The 13,379-nt window shown below is 36.5% G+C and overlaps 1 protein-coding gene across 6 annotated transcripts in view; it reads right to left on the reverse strand.

Annotated features, from left to right (window-relative positions):
* NEDD4 (neural precursor cell expressed, developmentally down-regulated 4, E3 ubiquitin protein ligase) overlaps positions 1 to 13,379 on the reverse strand; it is a 168,644-nt gene that overhangs the window by 38,124 nt on the left and 117,141 nt on the right. For 3 of the 6 annotated variants that reach the window (XM_025390430.1, XM_025390431.1, XM_025390426.1), the window contains 4 exons: positions 11,673 to 11,723; positions 10,130 to 10,191; positions 7,313 to 7,415; positions 693 to 859 (listed from right to left, as the gene is read on the reverse strand). In XM_025390430.1, the coding sequence (XP_025246215.1) occupies positions 693 to 859; positions 7,313 to 7,415; positions 10,130 to 10,191; positions 11,673 to 11,723 (383 nt within the window). The remainder of the gene's footprint in view (positions 1 to 692; positions 860 to 7,312; positions 7,416 to 10,129; positions 10,192 to 11,672; positions 11,724 to 13,379) is intronic. The other 3 variants (XM_025390427.1, XM_025390428.1, XM_025390429.1) reach the window with 3 other exon arrangements.

Consider the following 13,379-nt stretch of genomic DNA (forward strand, 5'->3'; position numbering starts at 1 on the left):
ATTAGGAGACTAATGAACACATTAAAAAATTACAAGTATGTTTCAAACAGAAGACTAAAGGAAGACTTTATAAGACTATATGGAAGGAAAAATGGAAGGGGATTTGAGAATAAATATGAATGGGAGATTTTATAAATGTATACACAGTTTAATAATAAAAAAAAATCACTGAGGAGACATAAGTTAGAATATGTTGAAAGTCGTTCCATCTTTGATCTGTGCATGCTGGAAGTTGTGTGGATATTGACCAGACTATCAAATGGGCGTTTAACGTAAGACCCTTATTATTGAGTCCTTTATATTTTACAAATAATTTATATTTTAAAAAGAGTACTGTAAAAATTAACATTTTATTATATTTTAATAATAAACTATAAAAATTCTCTAAGACTTCTAATTCAGCCTAAAAAGAAATATATACCATTTGTGGCTATATAATAATTAAAAACTTATTAAAATTAAGAGACAATTAAAAGGGTAGTATCTAGTGTCAAATAATTTTGAATATTATCAAGTCATTTAAAAAAAGAAACAGCAGAGTTAGGATTTTCAAAGTCCTGGGCCATAAAAATCCTAGTATTCTTATAGTTTATGGATCACTATACTGTTATGAATCCATCTGAGATATGACTTCAAAATGAAAATTCGTAAAGTGCTTCCAGATTAAAATTGTGAAAGCCATCAGCACATACTGAGGGGTTGGTCTTTTCCACTGTGTTCTTCTAGATTCATGGTTTACATAGTAGGTCCTTCCAAGGATATCCTGCCTCTCTTCCCACCCTGGAGGTAGAGGAGAAGGTTCCTGTTGTTGCTGCAAATGGCAAGCAGCATCTGGTTGGTCCAAAACAACCCAGCCAGGCTGAAAAACACGATGGTAGCAATTAAGTTTATGCATGATTTTTTTAACTTTAGAAATTATATGCTAAAGGAAATTTAAAAAGAGATTTATTATACCAAGTTTTAGAAATTATGCATAGACAGAATTAACAATCCTCAATTTTTAAGACCATAATATACTTTATGATAATGAAGACTTTTTTTTTTTTGCAAAAATGGTAACCATTGAAATTTTGTCTAAAATTGTCCAAAACTTTTTCAAAAAAAAAACTTTAAAGGCACAAGCTTGTAAAGTTTCCACCAGGTTCTGCCTGGGTGACAGAACCAGACCCTGTCTCAAAACAACAATAAAACAGAACTTTAAGACAAATCTATTTAAAATTTTCATAACAAAAAAGTAATGAAAGTATGTGAGGTGACAGATTTAATTAGCCTGATTTCATCATTCTGCATGTAAGTATATACCAAAACATCACATTGTCCTCCATAAATATATACAATTATTGTTTGTCAATCAAAAATAAAATTTAAAAAAATCTAAAAGAAAAAAAGGACAAAAAATCTTTTAAATAAACAACCATGGAAAGTTGGAAAGCACTGAGAAATTGAGAAGCATAGTTTACACTACTCGTGTAATCTTAGGCTATTCTCTAAATTATCAGCTGAATGAGGGCAAGGATTATTTCTCATTGGTCATTGTCTTTCCTGCAGAGAAAGCACCTTGTTTATGGTAGAAATCAATAACTATCTGACACATGGAAAAAATCATTAGATAAAGGTCAAATGCATAGAGGGGCAAGATACGGAACGGCAAATGATTTAGAAATAACTGCTACAGTGAATTCTCTAGTGATGGAAAAGTCATTCTGATTCCCTTGTCTGATTTCTCTCTTTCTCCTCCAGACCAAGGCAAGGCATTTTATCAAGTCATAAAACAGCCAAAGAAAGATTAAAAAAAAAAAATGCACTGGAAGTTTGGTTTCTCAGAGACTAACAAGGGGCAAAATTAACATAAAGCCTTAGTTAGGGCAGTTAAAGTAGGAACTGATAGAAAAGAGTACCAAGAGTTAATGCTTTTATATGAGAAACCTCATAAAAGAAAAGGCAGTTGGTCAAAGATTCTATTAAATACCGATTGCTTAGGAAAGCATTAGAAACTGAAATAAACTGGTGAAGAAAACTTAAAAATGCTCCCAAAAGGACACAAAAGAAGACTTAAATAAAGGAAAGACATAGTTTAATCTTGGCAGTCTCATAGTTTAATCTTTGTGAGACTCAGTCTCACAAAGGTGTCAATTCCTCCCACGTTAATCTACAAATTTACCAAGATTCCAACAAAACTACATTATGATTTTAGAAGAATAGGCCGGGTGCAGTGGCTCAGGCCTATAATTCCAGCACTTTGGGAGGCCGAGGCAGGCAGATCACCGGAAGTCGGGAGTTTGAAACCAGCCTGACCAACATGGAGAAACCCCGTCTCTACTAAAAATACAAAATTAGCTGGGCGTGGTGGCGGGTGCCTATAATCCCAGCTACTTGGGAGGCTGAGGCAGGAGAATTGCTTGAACTCCAGAGGCAGAGGTTACGGTGAGCCAAGATCACGCCATTACACTCCAGCCTGGGCAACAAGAGCAAAACTCCGTTTCAAAAAAAAAAAAAAAAGATACAAGGCAATTCTCAAGTTCAAATAGAAACATAAACAAGCAGGAATAAGCAGCACAATTTTTAAAAAGAAGAGCAAGAAGTGAAGATCAACCCTACCAGATAAAACATATTATAAATGATAACAATTAAAGCTGCATGGTTCTGGTGCATGCATTGACAGGCAGCTCAATAGATTTGCCCAGAAAGAAACTCAACTTTATAGGAATTTTGGCTGGGCATGGTGGCTCACACCTGAAATCTCAGCACTTTGGGAAGCCGAGGTGGGCAGGTCACTTGAGGTCAGGAGTTTGAGACCAGCCTGGCCAGCATGGTGAAACCCTGTCTCTACTAAAAATACAAAAATTAGCCAGGCATGGTGGCGGGCACCTGTAATCCCAGCTACTTGAGAGGCTGAGGCAGGAGAATTGCTTGAGCCCGGGAGGCAGAGATTGCACCACTGCACTCTAGCCTGGGCGATAAAGCAAGACTCTGTTTTAAAAAAAAAAAAAAGATTACTTAGAAAATGGGCATCCATTTGGAAAAAACTTCCCTTGAATCCCTACCTCATGCCTTGTATCAGGAAAAGCTACAGACTGAATAATATCTAAACGTTTAAAAGTGAAACCAAAAAGTATTAATACCAAACTGCTAAAAATTTTAGAAATACATTTTAAGAGTGGGACACTGTTAAGTATGACACCAAACCTTGAAGGCATGAAAGAGAAGATCTATAAATTTGACAACAAAACACTCAAATTTGTGTATGGCCAAAACTACTAACATATATATATGTTATAAAGAGCAAATGACAAAGTGGCAAACATGTTCGGTACTTGGATAACTGACACAGAATAATTTCCTTAGATACACAGAGTTTCTGTTATAGGCCTGGAGATCACCAGTAAATGACTGTTGTGTGACAGGCAGTGGATTGCTTCCAAGATGGAAGAGAATTCTTCTACGTTGGAAGGCTAGACTTGAAAACGAGGCCTCAGGGAAGAGTTGGGAAGGAAAGGAATGTGTTTTGGTAGCAGGGAGAAATGGATAGGGGGTTTCTGCAGCAAGGTTGATCTATTTTGGCTAGCTCTGTATAGAAGGTGATGGGTAGTGGAGGAGCAAGAAGACGGAATAAATTATTTTGGGAGAAAAGGTCTGGATGGCAATTTCTCTTTCTTTCTTCTCTCTCTCTCCACACGGTCTGACATCCAGGTTGAAGTGCAGTGGTGCCATCACAGCTCACTGCAGCCTTGACCTCCTGAGCTTAAGTAATCTTTCGCCTTAGGCTTTAGGTGCATACTACCATGCCGAGCTAATTTTTTATTTTTTTTTGTAGAGATGGGGTCTCGCCTATGTTGCCCAGGCTGGTCTCAAACTCCTGGGCTCAAGCAATCCTCCTGCCTTAGTCTCCCAAAGTGCTGGGATTACCAGCGTGAGCCACTGTGCCTAACCTTTCTTCTCTCTTTTTTTTCCTTTTTACCTCTTTTATAAGAATTGTTATCTGTTTTTTTTTCTTTTTATTGCCCAAATTCCATTCTCTTCTTTCCCTATATCCTCTTACTTTGTCTGCCCATTCATGTTTATCTTCCTTCTTTCTTTTCCTTTCCCTTAAACTATGATAATATAGGATCTAGCATACCTAAAAATTAGTCTTGCATATATTGAATCAGATTGCATTTTTCTGGTTTCAATCCCAAAAACATGTAAGTTAAGTTTTTATATTTTGTGAGAAAATATAAGCTTAACATTTTTTGGTTGAACATAATCATTGATTAATTTCCTTTAAGATTAATACAATTTATTAATAAAATAGTTCTCACTACTGCTGTAAAGGATTATAAAAATACTCAGCACTCGAAAAATGGTACCAAAAGAATATTTCTTTTAAAGCTTTTTAGAGATTTCTCCCTTAAAGGTCTGCTTAATGTATTTATATTATCTGAGTGAATTCAAGAAGAGAAAGAACAAAAATTAATTTAATTAAAGGCTTAAGAAAAACCTATCTCAAATTCGTGGAAGTAGAGTTGTACAATCAAACACTGTTTAGAAAGACTGGATAAAATGCCTCTATACAGTCAATTTTTGGATACCAGGCCTTCCTATTAAATATGTATCAGCTGCTATTCTTTATAAAATAACTTTCTAAGTATCAATGAACCTTATTTAATTTCTAACCTCAAAGCCAATATGTAATCGCTCACAATTTAATCAAGTCAAAGAGGGTCAGGAAGAAAGTATTCAGAGGTACAACCAACATTTTATATGTTAATTTTGTAAAATACATACAACTAAACCTAAAGTTGCAAATGGTACAAAAATCAACCGTTACATAATTATCTATTATAGTCATACTTTACTACAGAATACAAACTACTAGAGTGAGCTTCATTTCAAAATTACAATTGTTTTCCTAGTAGAATTTATACAGTCACAAACTAGCTGTCAAAGGACTAGGCAAGATGATTCTAGTCATTAGCTACACAGAAGGTAAATAAGCACAGATTCATGTGTTTGAATTCCTAGGGCCTTTCATAAATAAACTCCTACACGCTTACATCTCCTGAAATTATAAGGTGCATTCTGAGGGAATTCAAACATTGAGACATGAGACCACAAAATGAAGTGAAGTAGTTCTCTCCACAGAAACTCAACTGTGAATAGGGTCCTATGATGTGTGCATGTGGGCAAAACTTGGAGCAGGTCACTAAATAATGAAACGCTGTTAAATCTTTTTAAGTTACTAAATAAATAATTTTCTTTCTTTACAGCAGATATCCTTCATTTCAAACAGAATTCCATTATGCAAGATACTCTGGTACACCGAAAACCCGGTAGAGAAACTTCTACTGAATAAATACTTGAAAACTTTAAAAATGATTATTATATGAAAATCAGATAAAAATACATAAGAAAAAGTTAATCAAATAAGTGAAGAGAGAATTGAGAAGATAACAAGTTCTTTGGTCACCAAACTAGGGGCTACCTATACTGTGAGTGAAGAAAAAAGATTCTTTCTTGGCCGGGTACCGTGGCTCACGCCTGTAGTCCCAGCACTTTGGGACGCTGAGGCAGATGGACGGCTTGAGGCCAGGAGATCAAGACCAGCCTGGTCAACATAGTAAAACTCCGTCTCTACTAAAAATACAAAAATCAGCCAGGCATGCTGGCACATGCCTGTAATCCCAGGTACTTGGGAGACTGAGGCATGAAAATTGCTTGAACCCAGGAGGCAGGAGGTTGCAGTGAGCTGAGATTGCACCACTGTACTCCAGCATGGGCCCCAGAGCAAGACCCTGACTCCAGGGGGGGAAAAAAAAAAAAAAGTCTTCCTTCTATCTTTCTATTATTATGGATTTTCTTGCAAAGCAAAATCTCAGTGCATTTAAAATTTTCCCAGACAGCTCTGCTGCGATTCACTACCTGTTCTAGAGCTTTCTTTCTCAAGGTACATGGGCATGTGAGGTAGAGCCTAGCCCCTGGGGAAGGCCCTCAGCTTCACTGTTCTTATGCAGACATAAACAGGCCCTCAGTCAAAGAGGCAAAAGTGTTAAGCAAGGCACCAAATAAGAAGCCTCCAGAGCAATTTGGTGCCATACGCTGTGTGCTCTGCTTTCAGTAACTGCTGTTGATATGGTCTGGCTGTGTCCCCACTCAAATCTCATCTTGAATTGTAGCTTCTATAATCCCCTCGTGTCGTGGGAGGCACTCAGTGGGAGGTAACTGAATCATGAGAGTGAGTTTTTCCAGTGCTGTTCTCATGACAGTGAATAAGTCTCACGAGATCTGATAGTTTTATAAAGGGCTGTTCCCCGGCACACACTCTCTTGCCTGTCACCATGTAAGCTGTGCCTTTGCTCCTCTTTCACCTTCCACCATGATTGTGAAGCCTCCCCAGCCATGTGGAACTATGAGTCCATTAAACCTCTTTTTAAAGCTTTATAAATTACCCAGTCTCGGGTACTTCTTCACAGCAGTATGAAAATGGACTAATACAACTACTGAATAAATACTTCTTTTTGATGATAACGTGCTTTCAAAAGGAACCTCAAGGAGCAGGTGTTTTTTTGACCCCTTTCCAAATCATAAATTTTTCTGCTGGAAGAAACCCTCGAGGTCATCTGGTGCCATCCTGTCACTCTGCAAACAAGATCCTGAGGTTCAGAAAAGTTCAATGACTCACTCAGGTCTGGCTAGATAGTGTGCAACTAGGATTCCAGTCTCCAAACCCTATCCAATTCTATTCCAAATACGTATTTTCTGCCTCTTACTTGCTTATTCCAGATGCACGTAACTCTACACAAATCTTGACTTGGACTTTCCTCTCATCCTGTCATCCATGAAAATTGTTAAATTCTACTTGCCGCACATACAGAAGGCTCTTTATTAGATCACTTAAATTCTTCCTGCTCCCTAATTCCCCTCCTTTCCTATGAGCCCTCCCACCATAATAAGAACATTAACAGGACTTAAATTTCATAAAAGAGCTCCTAATCAGTGGAGTCTCCTCAAAATGTCCATATATTTAACTTCAAAATACTAAATTGTGTTCTTACTTTAATGGAGAGAATATACAGTTTTAGAAAACTTTGAAAAACTAGATTTATATTCTATTCTCTACTCCTTAACCTTTAAGAAGGCCATCAATAATGGCCATTCATTCGACAGAAATATCCTTAGAGGAAAGACTATTAATGAATGCTTGGGTGAAATAAATGTCCAAGTAAATAATTTTTATTTACACGTTAACTTCATTCAATAGTTATTGTTCTTCAGAGTACAGTAAAATAAGAAATTAAATTTTTTTTAGTTTAACCAAATATTTATAAAATCTCACCTCTAATTCCTCAGCCTGTTCTGCATTATCATCTTCTGAGCCACTGGTTTTAGGCAAGTAAGTCATTTTTAGTCTCAGATAACCTTTAACTCTTGATTTGTGACTGTAGAAAAGAAAATAAATATTCATAAAACTTTAACACCAGGGAGAAAAGTATTCAATTAATAAGAGTTTAATGAACACCCACTAGGTACCAGGGGGTCTACAAAGGGAGGTTCAAAAACAAGTTCCAGGGCAGAAGATATCCAGGGAAAGGAATAGAAGGTGGAGAAAAGGGAAACATATATAAATAAATAATTGTTATGCCACAAAGATGATGCTAAGGAAATTTAAGTGAACCATCAGAGACAATGTCAAAGAGAAGCTGGTCTTTGGGTTGGGATTAGGAGATTGGGGAGGATTCTTATCTGTGGCAATAGAGGAAAAGGCATTATGAGTGGAGAAAAGGGCAAGATCCAGGAAACAGGTGGGAAACTGCGGGTGCAATTAAGGAAATGGCAGTAGTTGAGTTTGGCTAGATTACAGGATATGTTAAGGGAACTACAGGAGGTTGCGATGGTCCAGAGGTCAGGCAAAATCAGACAACTTCAGACTTTATTTTGCATATTTTGGTAAATCACTGAGAATTTGGGGGATAGAGAAAGGTATCCTCAGAGATGTGCTTTAGGGATACTAATCTGGCCATATTTTTTTGGATGACAGACGAGTAGAGGGCAAGGCTTGATAAGTGTCTGAAACCTGCTACATCTCTTTGGCAGCTGTTTGAATCTGTCACACATTAATTTACCTAATCTATTTTTATATTGTATCACCTCTTTGAATAATTAGTTGTCTAAGCTAAAGGCTGCTGCTTGCTGTAGTAATATTTTAAATCTTTTGAAAACCTGTCTTTCACAAGCTGCTGCTGCTGCTTTTTTTTTTTCTCAGGCAGCATCTCCCTCTGTCGCTCAGGCTGGAGTGCAGTGGCTCAATCACGGTTCACTGCAGCCTTGACCTCCCAGGCTCAGGTGATCTTCCCACCTTAGCCTCCCAAATAACTGGGACTACAGGCATGCGCCACCACGCCCAGTTAATTTTTGTATTTTTTTTGTAGAGACAGGGTTTTGCATGTTGCCCAGGCTGGTCTGGAATTCTTGGGCTCAAGCAATCCACCCACCTCAGCCTCCCAAAGTGCTGCGATTACAGTGCTTTCATAAGCTTCTAATTTAAGGCTTAATTCTATCTATTGCCCTCATCAATTCTAGCATCCTATGATTTACTTAAGAAATCCTTGCTTGTCTCAGCTCTCTATATAGATTTTTTTGGAGATGATTTTTACAGATATCAGATATGTAGCAATTACCCTTTGTCTTTCTAGACAAGAGTCCTAATCTTTTTATTCTGTCTTCAAGAGATTACCTACCCCCACTCCCAAGCCTCCCCTAATCTTTTTAGCTCTTCTCTGTATAGTTTTCATGAATTTGGCACATTCAGTGTATCCTTTCCCGAGTAGTCAGTGAAATCCCCGATGCTTATTTCCAAGGCTGCTAATGTGGCTTGTGTCTCCATACTGAAAGAGATGTGAACATTCTGACTTGTGGCTATAAAAGATGGATACAGAAAATGTGCTCAGATAATGTTTTGCTGAAAAGTTTCTCTACAATTGCATGTTTCATGTCTTCTCAATTAGAAAAGAAGCCTCAAGGTTTTGACTTAATGGGGCTCAAACAAATTTAGGAATGTAGTCGTACATTTTCTATCTGAATAAAGTTCTTTCTACACTTGCAATAATATTCATTGCAGACAGAAGAAGCAAATTGTATTTTTTAAAGATAAAGAAGCTAGAAAGCATGTGACAAATTGAAAAGCAGGCTTCTAGGACAATCAAATAAGAAAAAACAATTTAGTCATTCCTGATATGCAGATGTCACAATCAGTCTAAAATTAAAAGACGAAAGCTTTACATTCCAGACATCTACAGAAATTAAATGTGACTTCCTTTATAGAGTAAATATTAACAGTCAGTGAGCACTCCTTTTCATTTTGTTTTAATATTTATATTACAAACAGTAACTTAAAAACATCACTTTAAGTGAAAAATTTTACTAAGTTCCAATAGTACCTTTTCAAATGCATTTTATAGTTTAAGAAACAAGACAAATACTGTTGCTTTCACAGATGTCCTTTCTCTGCTTTAGTTTGACCTTTTTGAGAGTAAATCCACACACGTTTCGACTAGATTTTACTTGTCAATGTGGTATAGAAGATCAAAAGGAGTTCTGGTTACAGCTTAAATTTAAATTTTTTTGACAAACATCAAGTAACTTTGGGAAAATGGAATTATAAGCATGCTATTTGGGTTTTAAATTCCAGTCTTATGTTATTTTCTCTAAATATTTGAGTCTTCTGAAATACTTTTTAAAGTATACAAAATATAGTTAGGTTTTTCTGAAACTGGCTTTGTGCACGTCGAGTTGGATAATGGTTTTAGATGAATTCATGTTTGTGATTTTTTAAAGCACAGTATGACAATATGACATAAACTTTAAGATAAAAAATAAATGTAAAATAATGACAAATTTTAGCCTTCTGGTCTGATAAGTATTAGAAGGACAAATCTTTCCCAAAGGGGTGTGATCACTTTCTGTATTTTCAGAGTGTATTGCAATGTGCATATAGTACTTTTAATCAGAAATAGCAATGAAGTTTTAAAAATAATAATAATATTTAGAAGTAGCTTATTTACAGAGGTTTAAATCCTGAATTTCTAATGAGGCTACTGTAAGGTGTAAAGAAGAGATAAAAAATTTAATATGCTATTATTTTATACTTACTGACCTTCTTGGGTGAAGAACAAAATCCTTAAATGTATATGGTCTCTCCAATCTTGGATTTTCTGTCTAGAATAAAATAGTGGGTTTTCAAAATATATCTATAACACCAAAAGCATGTACTTTTCAAGAATACTCATGAACTATCACCTAAGGCATAATTTAAGTTGGAAGTGAGGAAAAAAAGTAGCTTTAGTTTATTAAATGCTAACTTGACAGCGCTTTTGCTTTCCTGCCCAAGAGGAATTGCAGCCGGCATCACAAGTCATATGAAAACTAGCTGAGCAGGTGGGTTGTGGAGCCAAAGGGAGGGCAGAAGACAATAAGCAGAAAAACAATATAGAGTGGTTACTATGTTGACATCCCAAAACAGTATGGACTATGCACATGTCTGCAGGCTGGCTTGGTTAAAGCATGGAGATGATTCTAGGAGACCAAAAAAGTCAATAGCCTGGAAAGTAAGACTAGATTAAATATATTACTGAAAGCTTATGGTCCTGCACCCTGTTTAAAAAAAAAAAAAAAAAAAGATTATGCTCTGGAAAGACTGTAGAGAGCTAATTAATATAACTCAAAAGACTGAAAAAGAAGTATTTTTTCTCTTTCTTTAAAATTCAGCAGCTGTTAGTTTTTATTATTCTTCTCTGATGTTTTGTATTGTTAACTACCCAGTCTGCCTCGAAACTCTTTTCTTAAATTCTCATGACATTATTTTACTTGGTTCTCTTCCTGTTTCCCCTTGTCTGTCTTCTCTTTCTTTTCTGATCCACTCATGTTGACTGAGAGTCAATGGCTGGCCCTCCGTTCTTATCTGTTTTATCAGGAAAAATCCATTATTTTCAGAGATTCTGCTGTTGCCTGGACAGTGATAACACTTAATCTTTCTAGTCCCTTTTCCCTACATAACTGAATTTTATCTCTCTGTCAGTAGTCTACTTTAAACTTTCATTTTCTTTGTTTCCTATCAAAACTCTGTCCAACAGTAAATTTTTTGCATTTCAAAACAAAATGGGTTTTCTTCCTCACTTTTCTATATGAGATGCCACTCTTATCTTCCAAGTTCAACTTGTATTATCTTTACTTCTTATTTTCTTAAGCCTCCATGTCAGACATGTGATTCAATAATGTTCTATTTTGCAATGTTTCCTGAATCTGTTTTCCTCCTTGCTATATTCTTAGTCCTGATTCTCAGTGTTTTATGTTTCTATTGTCATAAACTACCTTAGTTTTCTTCTGAGAGCTTAGGCACTCCTCATTCTAGTTATTCAGCAGAATATTTTCAAACTAATCTTTTTTACACAATGTTTTCACAATGCCAACAAACATCAGAAGTTCTCTATTTCTCACTGGGGTTCATGTATGGAAATCTTAAAGAGAAAATGGAAACGGAAAACTGAAATGAGTTTTTTAGAAAAATGGTATGTTTAATAAATAAAAGTAGTATACATGTGATAAATCAATTATTTACATTAACTATATTGTATATATGTAAGTATTTATTAAATTAAAAACATAAACACAAAAGGAAAATCATGGGCACCTATACCAACCGGTAATGGATAAAGTGGAACATCCACTTGACCTAGGAAATCATCTCTTGTCTATAAGAGAAACAAGAAAAAATATGATTAGTAAGATGCTCAATTCCTTTAGAAGATTTTGATGAGACAGTGCCACCATTCACAGAAAATGTAGAATTTTAAAAATTCAATCCTATGCAGCATCAATGGAAAATAAAAAGCAATGTGTTACAACTTCTGGTAATGGCAGAGTAGCATACATTAGATTAATCCTTCTGCAGATAACCATTATATTCTGTGACAAAATACTAAAAGAGCTATTTGAAAGTACAACAGAATAACCCAAAACAAGCAGAAACTGGAGAGACGTCAATCCTTGAAAGAAGGAACTACACGAGATAGGATTCAGTATTTACATGGCTTTTCCTCTAGTAGTATTCCACAGTCCACATAATGCAGACAAGCCTAGAACTTAAGCTGAAATCTGCACTATTACTGGCTTGAGGAGTCAGAAGGCCTAGTTTGGGGTTGACAGCATATCTAGAAAAAGAGGAGAAAAATCCCAGAAAAAAAGAAGCCACCAGAGTTCTTCCAAATCTATATATAAACCCTTACCCACATCCCTAGTTTTACCCTGAACTGAACAGGTGAAAGTCAACAGCTGGAAGATTGAGAGGGCTCAGCATTGATTTCAGTTGATGTTCACCAAAAGGGAAGCAGAATTTGGAGTTCAGCTATGTTAACTTGCTGGAACAAAAATCAACACTGGGCACGCTGGCTCACACCTGTAATCTCAGCACTTTCGGAGACCGAGGTGGGCAGATCACCTGAGGTCAGGAGTTCTAGAGACCAGCCTGGCCAACATGGTGAAGAAACCTCATCTCTATGAAAAATACAAAAATTAGCCAGGTGTGGTGGCACATGCCTGTAATCGCAGCTACTTGAGAGGCTGAGGCAGGAGAATGGCTTAAACCCAGGAGGCAGATGTTGTAGTGAGCCGGGACCGTGCCACTGAACTCCAGCTTGGGTGACAGAGTAAGACACCATCTCAGGAAAAAGAGAAGAGAAGAGAAGAGAAGAGAAGAGAAGAGAAGAGAAGAGAAGAGGAAAGAGATGAGAAAAAATCAACACACCTCAGGCAAATATAGTAAAATTCACTGTCTCTGTTACTATATTCACTGTCCAGCCTACAATAAAAAAACTACTAGACATGCAAAGAAATAAAAAAAATATGACCCAGTATCAAGAGAAAAAGTAATTAACAGAAATCAGTCACAAGATGACGCAGATCATGGAATAAGCAGACAGGGAAAATAAAGCAGCTATTATAAAGATGTTCAAAGGACTTAAAAGAAAAATAAGGTCATAATGAATGAAAAGATGGGGATTCTCAGTAGTAAAAGGGAAACTAAAAATGAATCAAATGCACGTTTTTATTTTATTTTATTTTATTTCATTTTATTTTTGAGACAGAGTCTTGCTCTGTCCCCCAGGCTGGAGTGCCGTGGTGCAATCACGGTTAACTGCAACCTCCACCTCCTGGGTTCAAGTGATTCCCTTGTCTCAGCCAACCAAGTAGCTGAGATTACAGGAATGTACCATGCACCACCATGCCTGGCAGATTTTTGTATTTTCAGTAGAGACAGGGTTTCACCATGTTGACTAGTCTGGTCTCAAACTCCTGACCTCAGGTGATCCGCCTGCCTCAGCCTCCCAAAGTGCTAGGATTACAGGTGT

Source organism: Theropithecus gelada, chromosome 7a (genome assembly GCF_003255815.1).
Source record: "Theropithecus gelada isolate Dixy chromosome 7a, Tgel_1.0, whole genome shotgun sequence".
In the NCBI taxonomy this organism is placed as follows: domain Eukaryota; kingdom Metazoa; phylum Chordata; class Mammalia; order Primates; family Cercopithecidae; genus Theropithecus; species Theropithecus gelada.